Here is a 25,874-nt window from a genome sequence, read left to right as displayed (position 1 = left end):
GGGGGGAGAGAGTAGAAAAACGACGAGGCTTCGGAACACCGCACACTCTTCTCGCGTCCTCTTTGTATCATTTGCTTTGTCCGTCGTTGTAATCGTTCCAATACTTTTTTTGACGGTGGAAAGAATGACGGTGGAACAGGTAGAAAAAGAAAAATCCCTAGTAGAGGGGGATGCGGAACACGGATCGACACGATGATTCCAATTGTGAAAATAAAAAGTTTCGTATAGTATATTTTATCGTTTATCGAACGATATTTCGTGCGTGAGAAAAAGAGGCCATTTCCTGATGTTTTTAAAAAAAAGAAAAAATTACGAGACGAGTGTGTATTCGCGGTGTATTCGAATGCGAACGAACATGTTGTTAAAATTTTGTGATATTTCGTGACGACGATTACAGGCAAAGATTTATTATCCAACAACGCGAATATCTTTCCTCTCTTCGATATTTTTTTTTTTTTTAAACACTCGAGGAAATGTTGGTCCAATTTTTACGAATTTATCGTAGGTATAAACGTAAATATATATATATATATATATATATACCAATAAAATTAAAATCATCGTACAATTTCCACATCCACTTAATTAGGCTTTTTTTTCCTCGAGAAACGAGAGAAATTTCTTTCTTTCTTTCTACAAACCTGCGCGCTGTCCCAACCGGTGTTCCATTAACCGTCGACTTCTTTACAGAGAGAAGATACACTTATACACACGTTAGAAGATTACATCACAATATTCCTCCGCTGTCGAGCCAAGAAAAAAGAAGTAAAGAGCTTTGATAATCGATGATCGATCATTTTATTCCCCGCTCGAAACATCCTTCCTTCGTAATTCTCAGAAAAAAAAAAAAAAATAGAATTACGAAGATCGCAGAGATTCCGAGAATTCGCGAAGATCTCCTTTTTCCTTTTCGAAAAACAGGGCGCACGTTTCACAGGTATCCTCTTACGGGAACTGTTATAAACTGTTTTTGGACGAGGGAAGAGACGAGATTAAATTAATCGATTATTATTAAATCGATCGAATTAGTCGGTTCGATATGGCTCCTGGTGATAGAGTTTCGCGTTAGTCGCGATATCGATGCAGTAGAGCTCGTATCTCGGGTGGAACGTTCGTATATGGGTCCACACGTTGGTACGTTGGCGGAGATGGTGCTTGCAGTAAGGGCACTCGAATCTCTGCGGCGTCCCGCACTCGTACTTAAAGTGGCGTATCATGTGGCTACGGTGTTTGTAGCTCCGCGAACAATTGGGGCAGGGATGTCGTCGACTTTCCTCGCCGGCTCGTCCCCAACCGGTGTCGCTATTACTACTCGTCGCCCGCCCGCTTCCTCGCGCCAATTCTGAAAAACAGGAAAAATTTTCCAACGATTAGTGGCGAAAGGAGGCATCGTCGTCGAACTCTCTCCCGGGACACCTTCTTCCTCGTGTAACAACGCTCGTCCCTCTTGATCGGCTTCTCGTTCGATCTCGGGTAGATCGAGAACTCGATCGAAGAATTTTTATTAATTTTTACACATTTTGTTATCGATCGGGTACGATCCTGAATTATCGATCGAAACGAAACGAAAACGGAAGAAGAAGAAGAAGAAGAAAAGAAAAAGAGGATGAAAAATCGCGCGTGTCGATGTGACAAAGGCACCTTCCTTTTTCTTCTTTTTTTTTTACTCTTCTTTATCCTCGAAACGAACGCGAAAGATAGAAAAAACGAACAAAAAAAAGGTGGAGAAGGAAGGCCGTAACTATCGCTAAGATTATAGAATCTCGTTTATTTTCTATACAATGACTACGAATATAGAAATGTACACAATATGAGGAGGAGGGGGGAGTACGGTCGGTAAAATAGACCACCGAATTCGTTATCCGTATATGTGTATATATATATATATATATATATATACTCGCAATATCCTTGGATATCGATCGCGTGGAAGCGTAATTTCGTAAAGCGTTAAGGAGAGAGGTGAGACGCGTCACACTTCCTTGGATTGGTTAATTCGAGGCAGAGAAAGAGAGAGAAAGAAAGAAAGAGAGAGAAATAGAGAGAAAGTGAGGAAGAATTTACTGGCGCGGACGGACTGCGTCAACTGTCTCACCCCTGCTGAGTATCCAGAGCGTATATCGGCCAATTGCTGTGATTGCTCTTGATGTGCGAGTACACGTGCGACCTGTGTTTCCCTGTGTACATGCAGTGCGGGCATTTGAAACGGGGCGCCTTACCGCACTCGTACTTCAAATGCCTGTGGAGGCCGCGATACCACTTGTAGGTCTTCTGACACTTTGGACAGTCGAAGTTTCCACGGGAGGCTGTGTTCACTGGTTGGTGGATACCGCCGCTGTACCGTCTCCGCCTTCGTTCCGGACCCACAACGGTCAGGTAAGGCAATGTGGACAGGTTGAATATCACTGTAAATTACACATGTAAAGTAAATTGACAGGTGAGTTGGCGTTAAACAGGTGTTGATAGAACGTTATCTCGACGACACATAATAAGAGAGCGGTATGTTAACGTTTCAACGTTTCCCCCGTTCATTTCATCGTCACTTTTTTCGTGTCTGTCTCAGTTACGGCTACGTTTCGAGATAATTAGGAACAGATTGCTAACGCAACCGTCCTTCGAAACTGTGTTAGAAAGAGTAGGCGCGTAGACAACGCTTAGAAGCAATAATTTTTTTCTTTCTTTTTATTTTTTTTTTTTTTTTTGAATTTTGGTTTGATAACCAAATTGCGTACAACCAAAGTTCCAAAATGGCGCGACGGATGATGGATCTATTCAGTTTCATCTCGATACGAGTTTCTCGCGAGTAGACGATGCTTTCAACGTGGAAGTTACTTGTTTCGACGTCCACTTGCGAGAAATATTGTCGAGAGCGTTTGCTTTATCCAAACGGGATAAACAAACGACGAGTTTATTGAGCCGTTGGTTTGGGATAAAAAGAGAGATAAAGATAAAGGGGGTTGGAAAGGGGTTGCGATTTTATTCTCTTTCGTAAAGATGAAGAGATATACTTTTTTTGTTTATACCTATAACATTCTTATTCCCATCTCTGCACGATTAAAAAAATATATAAAAAAGAAAACGAGCATTCGATCACGATGAAAAACTTGGATATACGGGATGACCGTCGAAACACCTGAAATCAAATTGAACCAATAATAATTAACTGAATAAAAACCCCTCTCGTCCCTCGTTCACCACCCACCCACTCTCTCTCCTATCCCCTGTAAAATATTCTCCCCAATAGTAATGGGATGAAGAGACTCGAGACGAATTGGGATTGAAGAATTTGAACTTTATTCGGTTGCTCTGACACATCGAGACATGGACACGGGGGGATGGCGGTATTCGAGAGGGGAGGAAGGGAAAATAACGAAGTTGTTGCGAATGATATATATATATACATATATATATTCTCAATAGAGCCGTTTGAAGCACAACACTTGGCCAGGATGATACTTCCTGATGTGGGCGTATATGTTCTGTGTGAACTTGGAGGGCTTGTCGCAGTAAGGACACTGATATTTCGGCGCCATGCCGCACTCGTGACGCAGATGCCGCGTCATGTTTTTCTTTAGGGTGAAGCCACGGTTGCACCGTGGGCAATAGTGACTCTTGTTCACCGAGTACACTTTCCGCCTCTTCCTGGTTACGTTCTCGCAAACACCTGAAATATCGAATAGAGCGTGTTAGCGGTGAACAGTTTGTGAAAGGGGACGCGTGTTTTTTTTTTTTTTTTTTTCCCCGGTCCAGGAGGCGTGTGTGCGCGCGTGCATCGTTTTCCGAGTCGTCGTGACACATAGAGAAAAAGTAAGAAAGAAAGATTTAAAACGTGGAATCCTCTTTGTTTCTTTTTTTTTTTCCCCTTCATTTCTTTTCTTTTCTTTTCTTTTCTTTTCCTGGAATATTTCGATAATAACTGGAGAGAGAACGTTTAAACACACGAGGATTTCGAGGGAATGAAAATCCTCGTATAATGACGCCTGATCAAGAAGCAGAAGCTGGAGCGCGGGACGAAGTACCGAAGAGAGCAATGCGACCAGAGAGTTACAAGAAAAGACACATATGTATATATATATTTTACATCGGAGGAGACAAACGTGAAAAAGAAAAACGTTGACACGGCCTTACTTTTCTAAATCTTGTCTCGATTTCGTATATCGATTATATCTCGGTATAATCGGGATATGGAATTTCCTTTTCCATTTCTTTGTCTTTCTATTTTTTTATCCTAGTACCATATTCGATGCTTCGATGGTTTAACGAGAGGTGTATCCTGGAATGCACTTTTGTTCGTTGATTTTTCCTCGCGTCAAAAAACACAACAGGGAAGAAATTTCCAAATTTCGAGATATCGTCCGCTTTTTTTTTTTTTTTTTTTTTTTTTTTTTTTTTTTTTTTTTTTACATGGTTTCTAAGTTTCTACGGGGATTGATCGAGGAGAAGAGTTTTATGGCGTGAGCTTTGTATCCGGCGTGTCTCGATCTCACGTGTCTGTAAATATTGGAGGAGCACGAGGCTTTCATCTCGCAGTAAGGGCACTGGTAACGATGCCCCTGTCCGCAAAAGTAGCGCAAATGCCTGGTCATGGTTGTCTTCTGGGTGAAACGACATCCGCAGTTGAGACATTCGAACCTTTTACGCTCGTTCGGGTGATATCTATACCTGTCCAAGTAGTTTTTCTCCGACGTATAACCGACATACCCCATGTTGTTCCACTTCACGTAACGTTCCCCTTGGTAATTACCTGAAAACATTAATACAAATGATGGTTAATCGAGGTTAAAACGGGTCACGGGTGGCCAACAGTTTTGTACCGTGCAATAGGGAAACGTTGCTGGAGGAACGCTGTCACGCTGTGATAGAAAAAACAGAGCGAGAGAGAGAGAGAGAGAGAGAGAGAGAAAGAGAGAAGGAGGAGTAAAAGTAAAAGAGTGGCGTGTGGGAAGGTGGAAGAAAGATAGAAATAGTTGCAGAGGGCGCCATATATACTCGTGTGAACGGAGAAGAAAAACGGGAAGTAAGGTTAGGATCGTCTCAACTTGGATACAGATGTGTGTAACACGTGTGTGTGTGTGTATATATATATATATATATATATATCACACGCAATACGCTGGATCGTAACGCGATGGAATTGTTAGGAACAGATAAAAACAGCTTGAGCTGAAAGTTGATCGAGCTTTTAATCGTTATTCTCAAATACGTTTACATTATGCTTACGAGATCCTTTACAATTTGTTCGTTCGCGATATTGGCGAGATATCGCCGGGGTTTCGAACACGCAGTTCAGCGATGCTCACAGGCTCAACGAGTGACTAGAGAGGAAGAGAGAGACAGAGAGAGAGAGAGAGTAAGAGAGAGACAGAAAGAGAATTGTGACGATTAGGGAGAAAAAAATTCCATGGTAATACAATCCTATATAATTCGAAACGAAATAGAAAGAATTGTTTCGTTTCGAAAATTCGAATGAATTATTCTCGTTCGATAAGACGAGCGATACGATACGAGTACGAAAATCTTGGCAAGCTTGAGGGATCGAGCTTACGATTAGAAAAGGAACCGGTTCGGGAAAAAAACACCACGTTGTTTCTTTTCTCGACGACAAAATGATTCGCGCTGATCTAATCGAGATTCGTTCAAACAAGTTTATTGTAATAAACCTCTTTCCCCTCGTGGTAACGGCTTATATGATACTTGACGTTGGACGAATACGTGTAACATTTGTTGCAATAAGGACATTGTATACCACGTATACCGCACAAATGACGTATGTGGTAATTGAGATCTTTCCGCCTTTTGAACCTCTTCCCGCATCGATTGCAGTCCAAATCGTTGCCATAGAGATACGCATCCGAATTTTTCATGCTACGAATCTTGTATTTCTCTTCGCACGCGTGCCTCACGTGGAACGTCAAATCTCTTTGCTTGGGGAACGTCTTGCCGCACTTCGAACACTCTATAGCGTTCGTCCTTGTACGGGACGTCGAGTATTTCCATTCTGAAAATTAAAAACACAAACACGATATGTAGAGCAAACGTTCTCGAGAGCTTCGATACCTTCGAGACTTAGCAAGGTAAAGGGGGGGGGAGGTATTTCGTCCCTCTTTCGATCTCTATGTGGTCCCCCGCTATGTGTATACGTATACGTGCACGTGTGTACGATATCATTGTGTACGATACATGTGTGTGTGTATGCGTGCACGTGTACGTATCGGGAAAGTGAGAGAAAAAAAATATTGAGTTCCGTAGATTGAAGCGTAGATATATATAATCTACAAGCGTTTGTTTACACAGTTACACCTAAATCAAGGCAAGAAACACCAAGGAAACGATGGATAAGATTTCTTTCTTGTGAATCCTGACGGAAGACGAGATTCCTTGCACACGCTCCCATCCACGCATTCACACTGAAATTACGTACTCGTACCCATAACTCGACGCGCATGCGCGGATCGCTATTATTTGGAATTAAAAAAAAAAATTGAACGATTAAATTGAAAGGGTAAAATTGAAAGGGTGATGAAAACGAGGGATGAAAATAGCCAGTTAAATTCGATTCGGTTCGATTCATCTTTTTTTCTTCTTCTCTTATTTTCTTTTTTTTTTTTCCTTTTTTTTTAATGATTCTAGACTATATAATACTTCACCGAAAGTCTCGGGACACCGTTCAAAACATTTTGTTTACACCGACTGGCAATTTAGGATGCCATCGTCTGATGTGCCTGTAAACATTCGAGGATGAGTTGTCCTTCTTATGGCAATAAGGACACGCGTATCTAGGGATCTGGCCACACTTGTGCCTGATCAGGTCCCACATCCTTCGGAATCCCGCGTTGCACTTTGAACAGATGTAACTCGAGACACCGGCTTGCGTCCTCACGTTTGGCCATTCCAATATCCGTATATCTGAAAAGAATCAGGACAATTAGTCCTGCGCCGATCGATTCGCTACCGTTTTTTTTTTGTTTTGTTTTTTTTTCTCTCTCTCTCGAAAACTATATACGCAATATCGTCTCGGCCAGGTCCTGCGAACAAATTTCTACGCGTTTCCTCACTTTGACGGCCGCCATTTTCTATACTCAGAAAAGATCCTTGATCGCAAATTTTCTTAAATCAAATCGTTTCTATAAAATTAAACGTACTCCCTACTTTTTGGAATTTCGATATAATTATTCTTATCGTTATTATTATTATTATTGTTACAATCTGTAAAATATTTTAGAGAGTGATATACGACGGCGACCGTTAAAGTGTTAGGGGCTTGATGCGGACGAGCGACATCTGGCAACGTTACAGCCTAGCCGCGGCAATTTTGAATTTTCCAATATCCAGGATCGTCTCTGTCATTTGTTGTTGTTAAAAATACGAGAGATCGCTCGCTCGTCTGCACGTTCGACAAGCGCAACTAATCGCTACCACGATTGGAACAAACGCAACAAAGTACAAGTACGAACAAAGAGAAATAAATAAAAATGAACGACCCAAAACTCCTCTTTTCGAAACGAGATTTTCCTTTTCCCTTTCTTTTTATATATCGTTCGGCATGCGTTCTCGATCTACGGATTTTGCCTCGTGCTCCATCGGATTCTACACAAATACCACACATTTCCAAACCTAATCGAACGTCGTTCAACGCGTTCAAACACGCGTCTATATGTATCTATGTGTATGTGACAAGGAAAAGAAGGATGACGATCGAACGAGTGGAATGATTGAAATTAACATTATCCTCGCAAGTTTATACCACTAAATTATGTATATATATATGTATATATGTATGTTTGTTTGTGTGTATGTGTGTATACGCGCGCGTATATATATATGTATATATATATATATAAACGTTTGGAGTTATTTTATTAAGATAAACGATACAAATCGATGTATCATTACTTCAAAATCACGATACGCGTCGATTCACGATACATACTCGATGAAATATTCTTCCTCCAATTTTTCTCTTTTCTCTTTTTTCCCCTTCTTTTTTTCCTTTTCCTTTCCTGCTCTTTCTCTCTTCTTCCTCTTCTTCTCTCTTTCTCTCTCTCCCTTTCTCTCTTCCCCCCCCCTCTCTCTCTCTCTTTCTCGTTCTTCGTATTACCAATTCTCTTCCAACTTTCTCTAACATAAAAATTTTTACATTTTGTCTCCGAAAAATATCGAAATATACATATTACACACGTATTACCGACATAGCCTCTATAGTCTCTAAAGCTTTACAAGGGAACATTTTTTTCACTTTTTTTTTTTCACTTCATCATCTTTTCGCTTTTTCAGCGTCATCTAATGAGCGAAACCTCCGTTCTTCTCCTTCTCTCCGAAGAGATTTTTTTCTTTTAAATTCTCTTCGAATCATCACCGCGCATTACCAAACGGGAGGGGAGGAGGAAGAGGAGGGGGATTCGATCACGTCGAAACGACGCGACGGAGGAAGGGAGGAGGGGGTGGGAAGGGGAGGGAAGAGAAGGTAAGGAAACGAAAAATTACGACGATCATCGGAGTATATAAATAAAATTTCTAATTCCTATGCACGATCACAGGCATCCCGTCGTGTCTCATCCTGATATGCTTGTAAATGTTGGACGAACACTTGTCCCTTTTGCTGCAATAAGGACACTTGAACCTCGGCTCCTTGCCGCAATCGTACTTCATATGGGTCTTCAACGTTTTCTTGTACGTGTATCCCGCGTTACAAATAGGGCAGTGATAGGACATCTTGCCGGAATTCCAGAACGAGCCGTCTTCGTTCTTGATCGCGGACCTCCTTCCCCTGTACTCGACTGTCGCCCCCCTCTGGTGGTGATGGTGGTGGTGGTGGTGGTGGCCGTGGCCGTCCATCGCGCTCGACTCGTCGTAGGCTGGCAACGGCAACGCCCCTACGAACAAGAAAACAGAGGCGACCGTTAGACCGTTAGGGGCGGGGGAGCCGAAGATGGTCGAACGAAAACGGTGCGGATGGGATAGAGATAGAGCGATCGTCGTGATCGCGGTGATATTCGAACGATTCCGAAAACGAGGGAATCCTTGTGTTGTCGTCGGGGAGGGAGACGACAACGCCTCTCTACAAAAAAGAAAAAGAAAAAGAGCCCCTCCTCTCCTGCCTCTGTTACAATTTTCGCGCGATGAAACGTGGGGAGGGGTGAATAGATAGAGGGAGAGGACAGAAGAACAGTGATGATCCTCACGAGGACAAGGAAGATCTATCTATTTTTTAACATCTCGTGTACACGCGCACATACACACATACATACATACACACACACACACACACATACACAACTCACACGAGTTTTCACGCTCGGTTTTTTCACACGCAACCGACGAAGGAACACGGGCACGCGAGCTACAATTGTATATATATGTATATATATAATATGTAATCGCAATATTACACAATATCACGAGAGTCTCTTCTCTTTTCTCTTCTTATTTTTTTTTTTTTCCTTCTTGGGATGGACGCGTGCCACGAGCACGAGGGTTTAATACAGTTTGTACGCTTGTATCCTGCTACCCTGGTGATACGTTCTGATATGCCTGTAGGTGTTGGACGATTTTCTGTCCCGTTTGCCGCAGTACGGGCATTGGAACCGCGGCTCCTTCCCGCACTCGTATCTGAAATGGGTCAGCATGTTCGCCTTCTTGCTGAACGAGCTGCAACACCTCGGGCAAAAGTATCTCTGAACTTGATCCGGTTGACTCGACCACGATTGCCTCGACTGTTCCTTCGCGTATCCTGCAAAAGACAAGCAGATCACAGGCCGGGTAAGTAACGCTTGCCTACTCCCGCTGCTCGGAGAGTTTTCGAGGTTTCGAGCAAGCTGCACAACACAGAGAGAGAGACTTTCGCACTTTCGACACTTTTTTTTTTGTTTTTTTTTTTTTTTTTTTTTTTTCCCCTCTCTTTACGATTCTACGATTTTTCTTTTTCCTCCCCTCCTTTCGTTATTCGGGAGGAGGCCACCACTCTCGGAACGAGTCTCTTTTTTGAGACGTTTGATCGATCGTCAAATTGTCGGCAAAATGAACGATGAACACGAATTTTATTGAGAAAAACGATTAGAAAAGGGGGGAGGAGAGGGAAAAAAGGGGGGAGGAGAGGGAAAAAAGGAAGACGGAACATATTACAAAGTTTCTTTTTTGTTGTTATCGTCGAGCGATTCTTTGGTAATATAAAAGAAAAGGAAAGAAAAGAAAAGAAAAAGGAAATGGAAGAAAAAAGGAGGAGTCGAAGCGAACGAAGTCGAACGATTACTATTCCACAGTCCCAGAGAAGGAACGGTCTCTCCTTAACGTATCCATCGTCGTTCTCACATCCCTCTCTTCCTCTCTTCTTTCAACGCATGAGCAACCGATGCGGTTTAAACAGGGGCAATTCTTTGTGGATCCTTCTCACGTGCTTGTAGACGTTCGAGCTATACTTTGACCGGTAATCGCAGTACGTACACCGGAAATGTGTCTCGTTCAGGTTGCAATGGGAGCGGTAGTGGCGCATCATACGGTGTTTGGACAGGAAAGTGTGCGTGCAACGAGGACACTTGAACCAACCGTGATGATTCACCGGCTGTACACCTGCAACCACGGATTACACATCAACAACAAGTTTCGAAACTTTGCGCCACGTACGATCGAAGGGTGATCGTTGTGAATTCGTTCGAAGATCGATCGAAGAAAAAAAAAAATAAAATAAAATAAGAAAAACTCTCGTTCCCTTTCAAGTATTTCTCGTGAACGGACACTTATCGCGATTTTGTATACGCGCATCGACAACCGTCCATTAACGAGGAATAAAGACGAGAATTTTATTATTCTGAGAGATTCTCGCGATTCAAATTCTCGCTGGATCCATTTTTTTTTCACGATTCTCGACGATTCAACTTGTTCGAGAAAGAGATTTTTTTTTTTTGTAAATGGATACTATGTCGAGACGAGAATCCTCAACGCAGTGTCCATGTGCTTTTTGAACAAGTGATTTTTTTGAACGCGTTTTTGGTTAAGAAATTCTTCTTATTTCCAATCGTATCGAGAAGGAATGAAACGAAATACGGACGAAAGACGTTAGAAGTAGAAGAATGGAAAGTGTTTGAAAAATTGTTCAAAGAAAGAAGAAAAAAATGCAAATGGAAAAAAAAAAGAACATACTTAGAACGCATGAAAAACGACAATTGTTGTCTTTGTGCATGTTTTCTTTTTTTTCTCTCTTTTCTCTCTCTCTCTCATACTCTCTCTCACGCACACACGCACTCTCTCTCTCTCTTTCTCTCTCTTGATCTCTTTCTCCACATTCCTCAATTATCCCTGATTAAAAATCACACACCATCGTCATTCGCACAATTCCTGTGACACGACAAAAATTCCCTCCCTCTATCTCTCTCTTTCTCTCAATCTCTCTTTTTCTCTCTCTCTCCCAGACACACACACACACTCTCTCCCTCTCTCTCACATACGCAACAGTACGTACAAAGACCGCATTCCCGCGCAAATTAAATACAATAACTGCATAACTGTCACAGGATTATACAACGACGGTACATTCGTAAAGACATTATTGGCAAGAACGTATGATAATGATAATGATAATAATAATATTAATAATAATAATAATAATAATAATAATTAATAATAATAATAATAATAATATTAACAACAACATCGCAAGCATACAGCATCGCCATCGGTTATTATTACTCGCCTCTCCTCTTTAACCTCAAAATAATCCTCCGACGAATACAGCCGAAATGACAAACAACTCGCCCAAACGCCGTTCTCGAGGCTTTTATCGTCGTTTAAATCGTAAAACTCTCATTCTCCTCGATATAATTTCCTTTTCTCTCCTCTCTCTCTCTCTCTCTCTCTCTCTCTCTCTCTCTCTCTCTCTCTCTGTCTCTCGTTCGAATTTTTCCCTTCCCACAAGGAAGGTCAAATGGACGAGACGTGCGAAGCGAACATACCAGCGTCCTTCTAAACCTTGCGTGTCGGTCCTTCGCTCGTGGCGGTGAGAGAAAACGCGAAGAATTCGTTGGCGGGCGAACGAACGGGGCAGACGTCGGGGAGAAGCGTAACATTATCGAGGATTATTATTATTATTCTTTTTTTTTTCTCTCTCTTTTTTCTTTTTTTCAGTAAAGCTTGACGAACCTTAGCTCCATGTTCCGGTGCTTGGCTCTAATGTGCCTGTACACGGCCTGGGTATACTTGCTGCGCATATCGCAATGGGGACACTTGAAACGGGGCAGATCGACGCACTCGAGCCTGTAGTGGCGGCTCATGCCGCCCGAAGTGTGAAAGGTGCGGGCGCACCTCGGGCACGGGAACCCCCGCCGGTTAAGGGACGTCTGTAGCCTGAGCATGTGGCGAGAATTTCGCACGACACCGTGGTACTTTCCCAGGACAATTGGCCTGAAGTCTGTAAGCAGAAAAAGAGACGAGGATGGGCCGTTAGAGAGAAGTGGAAGCCAAGCGGTGTCGTATCACCTTTTGCGACTACCGATAGAGTAGAGTCGGCACGGATAACCCAGACGGGTGGCGGAGAACTAAAGGTAAAAGCGAGTTTGCGGGACGAGATATCTTTTTTCTTTCTTTTTCTTCCTTTTTTTTTTTTTTTTTTATTGGTCTTTGATAGGTTTGTTTTGTTTGTAGGTTTAGTCCACTTTTCCTTGTTTCAAACGATATCTAACGCTCTCCCTCTTTCTTTTTTTTTTAGAGAGATTCGTTTCATGATGATTAAAACCGTCGTTTCATGGGATCTTTTTGTACAGGTGTGTACAAAAATATCGGGCATAAGTTTATTTATAAATTTACGTCAAGTTAATAAACAAGCATACAATCGACACTTTTGTACACCAACCTTTGTTTCGCTCTTCAAAAATGTTCCACGAACACATATTACACGCACAATGTATCGTAACTCGTTTATCTAATTAACGTTATTGCTTGTATAACCTTGGATCGATATTAAATTATATTTCTAAAGAAAAACGGAGCGATATCGATCGAAACTGAAAAAAAAAGTAAACCGCTAAACCGAAGATTTACATTAGTCTTTTCTTTTTTGGGAGGATCGAAACAGCAACACGTTGCGTTCGTTCACGAACGTATCGCTAAAGGAGAGACAAGCTTGGTTGCGTTCGCTAGGTACCTAGAGTTTATTTACACGAATACATAGACTCCATTGTTTGGAGACGCGCGAGCCATCTAGCGGAGCCATCTCACAATCCAGGTTCGAATCTTCGTCTCGTTTAACGTGAAATATATCACATACGTAGCAACGTCCAATTTTTTATTTTATACGTTGAACAAGCATCGACACAATTCTCTGTGCAACTTCTGTAAACTATATACATATATTCGACACAGAAGATTCGTTATAACCTCGAAATCTATATATATATATATAGTATTTATTTTGTTTTTCGAAACAAGCGTAACCCGATGCGCTCGCGACGACATGCCTCTTCCACGACCGCTCGTTATCTCGTGGAAAATCCAGCGGACAAATTTCTCGCTCGACACCGACCACGTATCTGAAATGAAACAGATGGAAATGGCGGTTAATCGAACGAACGAACCTTACATCCTTACCCTCGTGTCTCCATTATCTTCCTGAAAAAAGAGGAAATAAAAAAAGAAAAACTTTGACCACTCTGATCGACCGGCTGCAAATTCGAGGATGGAGGGGAGAGGATTATCGTTAAAAAAGTGAACGATTGAGACGAGAAACGATTTGCTTCATCTTCTTTGCAAATTTTATTCGTTCGAAACGACAATTTTCGTGAAGAGAACAACAATTGTGCGTCGTCTATACTTTCGATCGATCGATCGAACAATTTGAATTGCATCGGTATCGGTGTCCTCGATCGCCTAAGAGGCGAGAGAAAGGGGGAAGGGGAGGGGCGAGGAGAGCTAAGAATCCATAGATGATGATTCCATAGATCAGTAGAGCTTGACGAGGGTGACGAGCTCCTTCGGATGCATACACCTGATATGTTGATAAACGTTGGACGTCTTCTTGCTGCACAGGGTGCAGTAAGGGCACTTGTACCTCGGCGCCTTGCCGCACTCGTATCTAAAATGACCCAGCATGGTGTCCCGCCTCCCGTATCCGTTGTTACAGTTTGGACAGTGAAATTTCCCGGTGAACGAGTTGTACAGCATGTCCCTTCTTCTCGCGTACTTCCTCGAGTGAGCGACAAGAGGGGAGTGGTGATGGTGGTGGTGGTCGTCGTCGTCGTTGTTGTCGTTGTCGTCGTCGAGTCGGTCACCTACAAAACATCGTATCACGGTCAGGATCACGGTGAAGGGCGACGGGCTGATGGTGAGCGTCGACCACTCTTTGCTCTCTCAAACGTCGGCTCAAATCAGATGTCGGAAGATCGAATCGGAGATCGAAAACAAGAAAACGAGGAAAGAAAAAACACAGGGGACCATGCAAAAGAATGGAAACGTTAGCAGAATGAAAAGAGAAAGAGAGAAAGAAGAAGAAGAAGAAAACGGGAGGAGAGTACATCGACCAATGCAATATCGATACAAAAACCGATTTCGCTGGAAAGAAAAGATATATATCGTCGAAACACGTGTGTATGTATTCTCCTTGTTTTTTTTTTTCTTTTTTTTTTTTTCTTTTCTTTTTTTTCAAACAATAAAGATTCTTTATTCTCTGAGAACAAATTCTTTCTAACAGATCGGGCCGGGTTTCAACGCACGATCGAATTGCCTCGGAATATCTCCCTATTTTTCCCGGGCCCATTCAACTACTTTTCACGCGGCTACCTTTTTACGCTTCCGCGAACGAAATTCAGTCGCAAAAATCTTTATTAAAAATCTTTAGGGAGGAGGAGCAATTTCATTTTCAAGAATAAAGATTCGGTGAAACGAATCCTTGAGAAGAAGTACGCTTTTTCGAGAATACATGTCTAAAAAAACTTTTCAGGATTGGTTTCACCTCGTCGAGAGAAAGAGAGAGAGAAAGAGAGAGAGAGAGAGAAGAAGGGAGGGAATATTTCGAATATCGTAAATTGCAAATGATCGTAAATTTTTCAAATTTTTTCCAAGATTGTTGCGACCAAATTGCGGAGAAATTTATTATGATGGAACGAAGTCGTCGCGTTGCGAAGGTGACAGACCGTGGTTGTCTCAAAACAACGTGTTGCAGATGACCGGCTTGGACGGGTGCTTGTGCCTTATGTGATCCTGGATGTTGAACTTTTTCTTGCTCAATTTGCCGCAATAAGGGCACTCGAAACGTGGCGGTTTCCCGCAATCGTACTTGAAGTGGGCCGTCACCGCGCTCTTGGTCGTGTAACTCTTTCGACAACGTGGACAAGGGAATCGGGTTTTACCCTTTCTCGCGCTTCGCTCCGTGTACTTGTCCTCGACCCAAGGTAGCGGCAACATTTGCAGAAACGCTGGAAACAAAAAAAACGGGAGAGAAACGATTAGATCGAGTCGGCGAGGGTTTAACTCTCGGGTTAATGAAGCTTCCTCCATTCGAAATCTCATACTTCGCCGCTTCCCTTCTCTTTTCCTTTCTTTTCTTTTCGTTTCGTTTCTTTTCTTTTCTTTTCTTTTCCACGCTTTTCTCATCGTCAATTCTCTTCGTGCGTTAAAAAACATATTTTTCTCCGCTACGCTTTCTCTCTTTCGCTCGCTTCACGCTTTACGAAAGCGAGGCGGAAGGAAAACTTTCACGTGAAGACGAGAAGGAGGAAGAGGAAGAAGAAAAGCTGTAAATAACACGGAGTGGAACGAAAGTGGCACGAGATTTTGTATGTGAAGGGGGAGGAGGAGAGGAGAACTCGATAATAATTGTGCTTTTGCAGGCTCACACACACACATACACGCGATTTTTCTCGCCTTTATTAAATATATATATATATCTATATATATATATATATATATATATATATATATAGTTATTATAGACAAACAAGTAAAGCGGTTTTTTTTGCCAGGCATCTCTCAAGCTGTAGTATGTATGGCACGTGGACACAAAAATTTGATGAAACTCGAGGAACGCTAGGAGGACGGGAAGGGAGGGAATCCCTCTCGTCCCCTCCTCATTCCTCACTCTTCCTCGACATCTTCGATTCCGCCGAAATTCTTTTCTCAAACCTGTAAAATCAACTGTGTTAATCACAAGCCAGGATTGACGTGACGAGGCGCGAGGAATAAGATGAAAGAAGATACTTGATGGTGATGGTGGTGGTGGGCAAAAGTCAGAACAAACTCGTTGTGTATATATATATTTTTCTTTTCTTTTCTTTTTTTTTTTTTTTTTTTCTCTTTTCAAATATATCACACACGCTTTATTGTTTCTTTCTTTTCTCTTATCTTATCCAATTTTTTTGTTTGACGATCAACGGAAAAACAAAGAAGAAGAGACATATAAAGAAAGAGAGAGAGAGAGAGAGAGAGAAATAAAGAAAGAAGAAATAAAAAGCTTTCACATCTGATCGTAATGAAGCACGACGATCTCGAGCTTCGATCCTGGATGTTTGATACGTATGTGCTTGTAAACGTTGTTGGACTGCTTGCTCCTCATCCCGCAATACGGGCACTGAAATCTCGGCGGGCTGCCACACTCGAACTTACAATGGCGCAACATGTGATGCAAATGCCGGTAGCTCCTCGCGCACTTTGGACAAGTATACCTGATTCATCATCATCATCGTGTTACACGAAATATTCGCCCTGATATTCGGAATAGATTTTTAGGGCGGCAGGGAGGGGGGAGGGGGGGGGGGGAAAGGGGTGACGAATTTTCACCGGGATTCGAATTTTCGAAACTAGGCGGAGAAAGGGAGGGAAACTGACCTATCGTTGTCGTTGCTCCCCTGCTTGCTCCCTAGACGACGATAACATTGTTGACGTTCCAATTGCCGGCACTGATCCGCGCGGTAATGGAAGCTCGATGACGACGGATAGTAAATCGTGCCTGAAACCACAAATTGAGAGAGTATCGTGATGAAACTTGTTATTTCCTTTTTCTCTTTTGTTTAATTTTTCTTTTTTGTACGTAAAAGGAAGGGAATAAAGGAGGAAAGGGGGAGAGGGGGAGATTCAAAAACAGAAGATTCGATAGATACTAATGGACGGGGGGCGTTCATTCAGCTGCGCGTTTTAATCGAGTGTCGAGTGTTGGGGTTGCGTTTCCGAGATTCGAAAAAATTCGTTTCGATTTCTCGAACAAACGTACGTTTATTGTGCACACACATTCTTGTTTCGGGTTGTGGGTTACAAATTCTTCGATGACGGTGTTTAAGAAAAAAAAGAGGGAGAGGGGGGAGGTGACGAAGAAAATTTAAAATTTTTTTTCGCTCGTTACAGTCGTATGTTCAGATGTATTTCTTTCTTCGTCTTACCGTTCGATGGTGATATTAATATCGTCGAGTCGTTCCCTTTAAATTTATTTCGAAAATTTTTTTTTTACTATTATTATTATTAATCTTTCGCTGAACGAAAAATAAACGAAATGGCCAAATGGACGCTTCGTCGAAAAGACGTTTGAAATTAAATTAAATGAGAAATAATTTCAATTTCGAAATCGTTTATTCCGTTTATTTCGTTAATTTCTTCGATCTTGTTTCGCGTAAAAAATATACCGTTCACTGGTGGAAATAGGTCTCGATGGTTAAGAGGCAAGAGGAATTAGGATCGCCTATCTCCACTTTAGACAATCCTTTGCTGACAATCCTGACACTACACGTTTCTATAACCATGATTTGAATTAATACCACGTTAGAAATAAAAATAGACGCGCGAAAATAGGCAGGTTTCCTCCCGTTAACGACCAATCAGACTTCTTTCCAGTTCGCCAGTGAACGGTACGTAACGTACGTTTTGTAAAAAAAAAAGAAAAGAAAAAAAAAATAATAAATAAATAAATAAATCGCAAGGTACAAACAAACAAGGAAGACAAGGACCGACGACAAATCAAAACTGCATAAATTTAACCAGAGATGTACTCATGGAACGATATAAAAAAAAAAAGAAAACAAAAAAAAGAATATCCGCTAAAACGAAGAAAAAGGGAGGAGAAGAAAAAAAAAAAAGAAAAGAAAAAATTACAAAATAAACACTTTACATGATCACGATGAATATTTCATCGAACGCAACGAGCACACAACGATCGAAACGTTCTTCAATTCTTCCTCGCGTAAAACTTTCTATTCGTGGCGACGTCAACGAGAAACACGAGCATTCCACGATGCTTCGTCCTAATGTGCCTGTACACGTTCGAGATCTCTTTCGAGCGCATCTCGCAGTAGGGACACTTAAACCTCGGTCCTTGGCCACACCCGTACCTCACGTGCCTTCGAAGATTCGTCACCCTGGTGAATCCGCTGGGGCAATTGGGGCAGCAGAATTTCTTCGACTCGTTCGAGCGATGGCTCGACTCGTGATAACCACCTCGGTCAACTGAAACAGAAAACGCAAGGTACTCGCGCACAATCTATCAGCCAAATGCGTTTATCGTCGTAGGATAAAAAAAAAAAAAAAAAGAAAAAAAGAAACAAAATGATCGACCACGGTATTTTTTCAATTGCGTGCAACAACTTATTATACGAGATACGTATAATTCGATCGACGATAATAGGCGCGCGAACACGCGAAAAACGTTCGAAGGAAAAAAAAAAACTGAAAAATAAAATTTTGTAAAATTTTTCTCGCGTCAATACGCACACTTTTTTTTTTTCTAAATTTTCTCACTTGCCGTATATATATATATATATATATATATATGTATATATATACATGTTGAATGTTCCGCCTGGAACATCGATCGCGTCGGACAACAGACGGATGGAAACTGATACTGACGAGAAAACTGCGAGAAAAGCGTGGATAGAATAAAACGGTTATAAATACACGATTGAGAGGTGAACATTCAGTTTTATTTGATCCACTCGCGTACAACCAGTCTTTCCGTCATATACACCCAAGCATCGTATGGATGCATCGTATATATATTTACATTTATCGATAAGAAAAAAACACGATCGAACGCGAACCGATCGTTTCACTGGCCATTCGATATCGAAGTGGCTTCCTTTCCTTTGAAACAAGAGAAATATTTTAAATATTCGATCTTAAAATTAATATCACGTACTATCGATATCGTCTATTCGAGACTTTTAATTTAAACTTCTGACTAAATTTCGACTCGACGTGACGCGATGAATAAATAACAAAAATTGAAGAAGAAGAAGATCTAGTCAGATTTCGTCCTATCTCGATTACCTAAAAAAAAAAGAGAGAGAGGGCGCTCCGATTCCTCGCCTTTCTTTAGTTCCAATATGGCCGCCTACGACCAAGACGCGAAACGAAGTGTATGAGAAAAAATATTCGATATCGGGTAATAGTGTTGGTTCATTGGTTCATCATTTGGAAGCTCAACGAGTTAGGTGGCGAGCCGTGAATGTCGATAACGTAAACTTTCGAATTCGCGTGTTTCCTTCTGATATGCGTGTAAATGTCGGACGTCTTTTTACTTCTGTGCTGGCAATAAGGGCACAGAAATCGTGGCTCTTGTCTGCACTCGTATTTCAAATGACGGGTAAGACTCGCTTTCTGGCCGAAGCTACTCGTGCAATTCGGACATGGGAACCTTGTCTTTGCCTTGGTAAACGGCTGTTCGATTTGAACGAAACAGAAGCCAGCAGAACCTAGAAGGAGAAAAATCGGTCGTTAAGATCAATAACAATCCTATTTCTTTTCGAGCCGAAAAAAAATTGGCGAAAAAAGATATAATTTCTAACAACGAAGAACGATTTTTCTTATCTCTAAATGATTTTTCTTTTTTTTTATAACGAGTGATTCATAATCGAGGACAATTTGAAAATTAATAATACCTTTTAATCATCTTTTTCAAAGGAAAAAAAAATCACTCTCTTCCGCTTGAACAAACATCGACTTTCTTCTCGTCTCGAGCATATTTTTTTCGAAAACAAACTGTCTTTCTCTGATCTCAAATAGAAGAAAAAAAAAAAACAAAACGTAATTCGAAAACTTTGACTCGTTGTTAGTACGTTGTTTGCGTAATAATCAACACAGATACCCTGAAGCCAGGAGACACAGAAGGAAAAAAAAAAAGGCTTGCATGCGAAACGTCGACAAAGATCAAACCTTCTTCTTCTACGGCCGATAACTTTACGGGACATTTCCCTCGAATCGAGGGAAAAGAAAACGAGAGAATCCTTGGTCGAACGAAAAGTGTATCTCCTCTCGTTTCTCCTCGAATTTGTCGATTCGTTACAAATTCGTGCGCGTTCTCACTGAAGGAGTTGCCACGATTGGAACACATCGATCACGTAGACATCCCTGTTCTTGTGCTTCGTCTTGATGTGCTTTCGTATGTCGGTCTTCACCTTGCACTTGTACTCGCAATAAGGGCACTTGAATCGTGGCTGTTGACCGCACTGATATCGCAAATGGCTGGTCAAGTTCCTCTTCCACGCGAACACGCTTCGACAATTAGGATTCGGACAGGCGTACTTGCTCGGTTTCATTAACCAATTGCCGCATTGACGATGATCGTCCACACGCAACGTGGATCCTTTGCCCCCTGAAAAACAACCAATTGTTCGCGATCAAACACGTTCCGGATGGGGGAGGGGGGAGAGGAGGGAGGGGTCACCTGGTGATAATCAAGCGCGAGAGATAGGATCGAGCGAACGATCGCAACAACGTGAACCGATCTCCGTTCCTTCGATCGGGGATCATCGTTTGACCGGTTTCGAATTGCAGGCGTACCAGTTTCAGATGTTACGAGGAAACGTGTAAACGTTTTGGTAAGAATTTTATTCCAACGTTTTGTCAACATTGCTCGATCAGTTTCCGAGGATCGGATGACAATGTTACACGAGATATGTATGTATCACCGTGTTTTCACTATATACTTGCTCGTCGAGAAAAAGAAAAAGAAGAAATCGTTCTTTGATCGATTGGATAATAATTTGGAAAATTATTGTACTCGATCGAGGAACGATTCGAAAATAAGATTGGATCAGGAGTAAAAGTTATCGAGACATAGTCGAGACACTCGATCGAATCTAATTGGCCAAGCATTGGCCAAGCATTGGGATACGATTCGAGATCGATTAAAAGTAATATAGCGATAATGCTTGCTTGAAAAAAACCTTGTTAAGATCGTGAGAGTCTTAAATTCTTAATCAAAATATCGTCTGTAATTCAACCTGTATTCAAAGAAACACAATTAATCGTACAATTGTGAAACAAGTAACAATTACAATCGATGTAATACAATCACCAGAACGTAATAACTGCAAATTGTCTTTTACTACTTCGTTTCGAACAATGTTGGGAGTAATAGGAGGGGGGGAAAAGACAAGTTGTATATTTTATTCGAACAAAAATACAAATTTAAATTAAATTGAAAACACGGTCGTTTTAACTTGTCGTAGACGCGAACAGGTCGACCACGTAAATAGCCAAACCTTGGTGTTTTCTTATTATATGTTTGTTTACGTCCCCTTTAACCTTGCAACAATACGCGCAATACGGACACTTGAACCGTGGCTGAAGGCCGCACTCGTATCTCAGATGTCTGTTCAAGTTCCCTTTCCAATTAAATGATTTGGCGCAATTCGGTGTTGGACACGCGTACACGGCCGTCCTCACTTTCATTCGTCTCCGTTTCGTCGATTTATTGGCCGTGTACTCGGCCGATAACCCACCATCCGCGAACGTCCACCAATTCTCCGTCCCGTTACCTGTAACAAACGAGCAGACGAAATTTTCTCATGGCGATAATATCGCTTCCATAAATTTTCTCTTTAAATTTTCGCTTATAATGTCGACATACGAGGAAACGCGTGTAATTATTATCTTCGATGTAATTCGTAATAGCAACGTTTAGTTTTTATTGACATAAGAATCGATCGACACAAAAGTGGAAATAATGTAAAAATATTGGCAAAATTGTTTGAGGAGTGTAAGGATCGCGAAGGTTCGAATGCGTGAATTGGGATACGAGATGATTTTTGAAAGCGTTCCTCTTCTACGAGATTTGTTTGTTGAAACCAGATTTCAAAATTTTTTTTTCGACAATAATTTTACAAAGCTATGCAATTGTAACTGGTCCAATTGTGACGTAATTTTTATCGCTATGTAATTAGGTAAGTTTACCTAACCTATAAATTCTTACTTTTGTAGAATAGAATGAGTTATCCACGCGAATTGAAAATTTTTAATCTTGGCTATCCTCGCGAAATCCATCATTTTCTTCGTTCGCAGAAAATTTTCGCCGCGACAAAATACTCGATGAATAATTATCGGCCTCGAAACAATTCTCATGGAAGATAATTTTAATAAAATCGGACGATCCGTATCCCAATCTGTGCGCGGATGAATCGAGTAAAAATGTGCTAACTAAGTGTCCAAAACGTAAATGCTGCAATTCTTATGGACTCTCTTGATGTGTCTGCATATGTTCGCCTTCCATTTGCCACGGTAGTCGCAGTGTGGACACTTGAATCGCGGCTCTTGGCCGCACTCGTTCCGCAAATGCCTCTTCAACGTGCATTTCCAGACGAACACGCTCGGGCAATTCGGGCACGGAAATTTCTTGTACGAGTTGTCGAATCGTAATCGTTGCTTCTTGTAGGAATGGTTCGCGTAATACAGAAAATCTGAAAGCAGAATGAAACAATCGGGGTGATATATTGTGAACGATGTGCGAACGAGGGACAATTTATTCCTTTTTTCAGGAGCTGAAAATTGACGTCGATCGACGTCCTCTCGATGATTCTTCGACGATTCGATGGAAGACAATGCAACACAATCGAGGATCGAGTGTTTTTTTTTTCACGATACATTTCGATGTATGTTCATAAGACGTACGTACAAAGTGTGGCACTAATTAATCGCTGAGATATTTGTAATTGTAATAATTTAACAAAAAAAATTTTTAGAACGTGAAATTATTATGGTGTTAAGTGAAGAATTAATTGGTGTAAAAACAAAAAAATTGTGATTGTTTTATTTTCGTATATATTTTTCTTTTATAATATTTTTAAAATAGGGAAGAATTAATTCAAAATTATAATATCGTACATCGTTTCAGTTATTAAATCCTGAAATAATTTTATTTCTTTATGTTATATTACAATTAATTATCAAGATTTATTTTTGTTTTTGACGATCAATTAATGGATAAATTCATAAATCAATAAAATTATTTTATATTTGAAATTATACATGACATATATGATGTTATAAATTATTCAATTTTAAAAATAGAAAAAAAATATGCAATGGAAATTAAAAAAATACAAAATGACTAGGTTTTCATAAAAGTTATTAGAATCGTTTAAAATATAGCGACTGATTCGTGCCACACCTATATCGTGAATCGAAATTCCGAGTATACACCCCCGTTCAAAAGTCTTAAGACAGATATATTTACTTTGAAATAAAAATAAATCGTATAATCGTTAAAAACACGAAGGGTTATTTAATCACTTTTCCCAAAAAAGATGCATGCAATTTAAATTTAAATGATATTCACCAAACGTTAAAATTATCCCTAAGATTTTTAAACAGGAGTACGTAAACCATAAACTCAGAAGAAATCCTTCAAGGCAAATACAAATCTGATTAGTTACCTTTTATAAACCCAACATAAAATGACATAAAAAAGAGACACAAAAATAATCACACATTCACAAAATGTCCCAGCGGATTTCTTCTCAGCGAAGCATGTGCAGAGCTAAAATAAAATCCATAGAAAAAAAAATATAAATTCGAAAGAGAAATAACTATTCTCCTCGTTTCTATCTTATCCCTCTTTCCATAAATTTCTTTCCAACTCTGTACATCAAACATCTTCGATTTGCTATCCCATCGTACCCATTTTTCGATTCATGAGAAGTCGAATCTTCGATCGGTGTCCTGCAAATATTTCGTAAATTTTTCAAGGATTACCAGATGAGAAATCACGCAGCGCCACCAGTTACCATCATGGCGACCATGACGTGTTATTTTAGACGCATCGTGAGAAAATTTTTGTTACTTTTTCCATTCGACGCAACGATGACGATCTCCACGACGAAATCAAATTTCGCTAATCCTTTCGTCCAAATGTATCCCACAAACATATATTCCGACACAGCTTGCATGCTCCCTATCGATGAGAATATCGGTAACGATAAACATAACCTCGAAGTACAACGCGACAGAGATGGACAAGCATTTTTATTTTTCGTGACATTTTTCACTTCAGTGTACAGCGAAGGACAAGTGTGTGTTTATTTATATCCATCCTGAATTAATTTCTACCAATATCGATGCAACGTACGACGCTACCCTCGTGTCTTCTTCGTACGTGCCTATAAACGTCCGAGGTCCATCTAGAACGAAAGTCGCAAGACGGACATTTGAAACGTGGATTTTGCAGGCACTCGTAACGAAGGTGTCTGGTTAGAGAGCCACGGTGGGTAAACGAGCTGCCGCAAGCGTTAGAGCAGAAGAACCTTTTATTAGCAGCGGAGGGTCGTTGGGCGGTCGATTTGCGCTGTCTCCAAGCTGCGCAAACCAAACGCGAGACGACGCCTGGAAAAGAAGATTTTCACCACTGAACGTGTTTAAAAAAAAAAAAGACAACTCTGATACATATCGTTGATAGCTAAATTTATCTTCGTTTTGTATGTCGTGACCATCGGGAGACGAGGGGAGTACGGGGAGGGAGGTGCAGAACAGTGCATGGCATGTAGCGTGGCGAGAGCAAGATCAGAGCAACAGCAGAGCGAAGCGAAGTAGAGCGAAGCGGAATTAGAGTTGGGAAGAGACGGAGATATTCTGGTGTCGTTTAAAAAGGATAAGCCGAGTCCTCGCTGAACGAACGAGGAAATCGTCCATGTTCCACGTTTCTTGATCTCTTGATGTGAGTGTTTGTTATAATTAGAAACGACGCTATACATTGAAGAGATTGAATCAGTTGTATTTCGATGATTTGATATCGATGACAATCGATATGTAACAAAATTAATATTATACTTTATTATTGAATCTCAATCATTCTTTGACGAACAAAATTAGAAATTGATTTATTTATTTTCGAATAAATAAAAATAATCAATATTTTTTATTTTAAAAAGATATAACTTCAATGCGTATATAATATGTAATACAAACTTGAAAACAGAATGCAAGAATTCCTTTATAATTTCTCTTTCTTTTATTAATTTATTAAACAATTAGTTTATTAAACAATTTTATTAAACAAACAAACAATTGATATTTCCTCGTTGTTGCTCAGCGAGAACTTAACTTAAGGACGTGAAATAAACAACGACGATCGACCCAGCTGCTTCTGAACGAATAGTTCTTTTTATTCATAGCCTGGAATATGTGTATAATTCGTCGAATATCGATTAAAATGTCACATAGAAACTTACAAAAAAAAGGGGGGGGGAAGGGGAAACGCGTCGATCTAACTCTAATTTCGTAATGAGAAGCAGCAATGCGAGACTACTTCGTTCCTGCGAGAGTGGAATCGTTTAAATGTGATGCTCTGTGGCCTTGAGAACGTCGATCGCGTACACTTGACAATTCTTGTGCCTTCTTCTCACGTGCTCGTAGACGTTAGCCGACTTCTTGCACCGATATTCGCAATGTGGACACTTGAACCTCGGCTCTTGGCCGCATTCGTATGTCAGATGTCGGTTCAGCGAGTATTTCTGGCTGTAGGCACAGGCACAGTTCGGACACGGGAACTTCTTCTTATAGTTATTGTCTATATCGGTTTGACTCGACGTTCGGGACCATAGTTTGCCATAGTTTTGGCCTTGGCCGTCTCCGATACCAACGTTGACCCCGTAAACGGTGAACGGGCCAGTAATATCTGGAACGAAACGTGTCTG

At 40.9% G+C, this 25,874-nt stretch overlaps 1 protein-coding gene across 33 annotated transcripts in view; it reads right to left on the bottom strand.

The window, feature by feature from the left end:
* The window catches only part of LOC122713273 (longitudinals lacking protein), a 188,725-nt gene that overhangs the window by 110,336 nt on the left and 52,515 nt on the right, over positions 1–25,874 (bottom strand). Inside the window, exons 7-8 of one of the 33 annotated variants that reach the window (XM_043933587.1) lie at positions 15,117–15,398; positions 14,117–14,255 (exon numbers count right to left, since the gene is read on the bottom strand). The exons of 22 other annotated variants lie outside the window; for them this stretch is intronic. In XM_043933587.1, coding sequence (XP_043789522.1) covers positions 15,127–15,398 — 272 coding nt within the window. In that variant the 3' untranslated portion in view covers positions 14,117–14,255; positions 15,117–15,126. Of the gene's footprint in view, positions 1–60; positions 1,343–4,385; positions 4,745–5,190; positions 5,999–8,405; positions 8,874–14,116; positions 14,256–14,618; positions 15,399–16,420; positions 16,644–16,806; positions 16,928–19,197; positions 19,659–20,249; positions 20,558–21,258; positions 21,726–22,384; positions 22,644–25,874 lie in introns of those variants that run through there. 10 more of the 33 variants (XM_043933566.1, XM_043933590.1, XM_043933571.1 and 7 more) reach the window with 10 other exon arrangements.

The sequence above is a fragment of the Apis laboriosa genome, unplaced genomic scaffold (assembly GCF_014066325.1).
Source record: "Apis laboriosa isolate Shangri-la unplaced genomic scaffold, ASM1406632v1 scaffold23_cov150, whole genome shotgun sequence".
Lineage (NCBI taxonomy): Eukaryota > Metazoa > Arthropoda > Insecta > Hymenoptera > Apidae > Apis > Apis laboriosa.
This window is presented reverse-complemented; position numbering and strand designations above follow the sequence as displayed.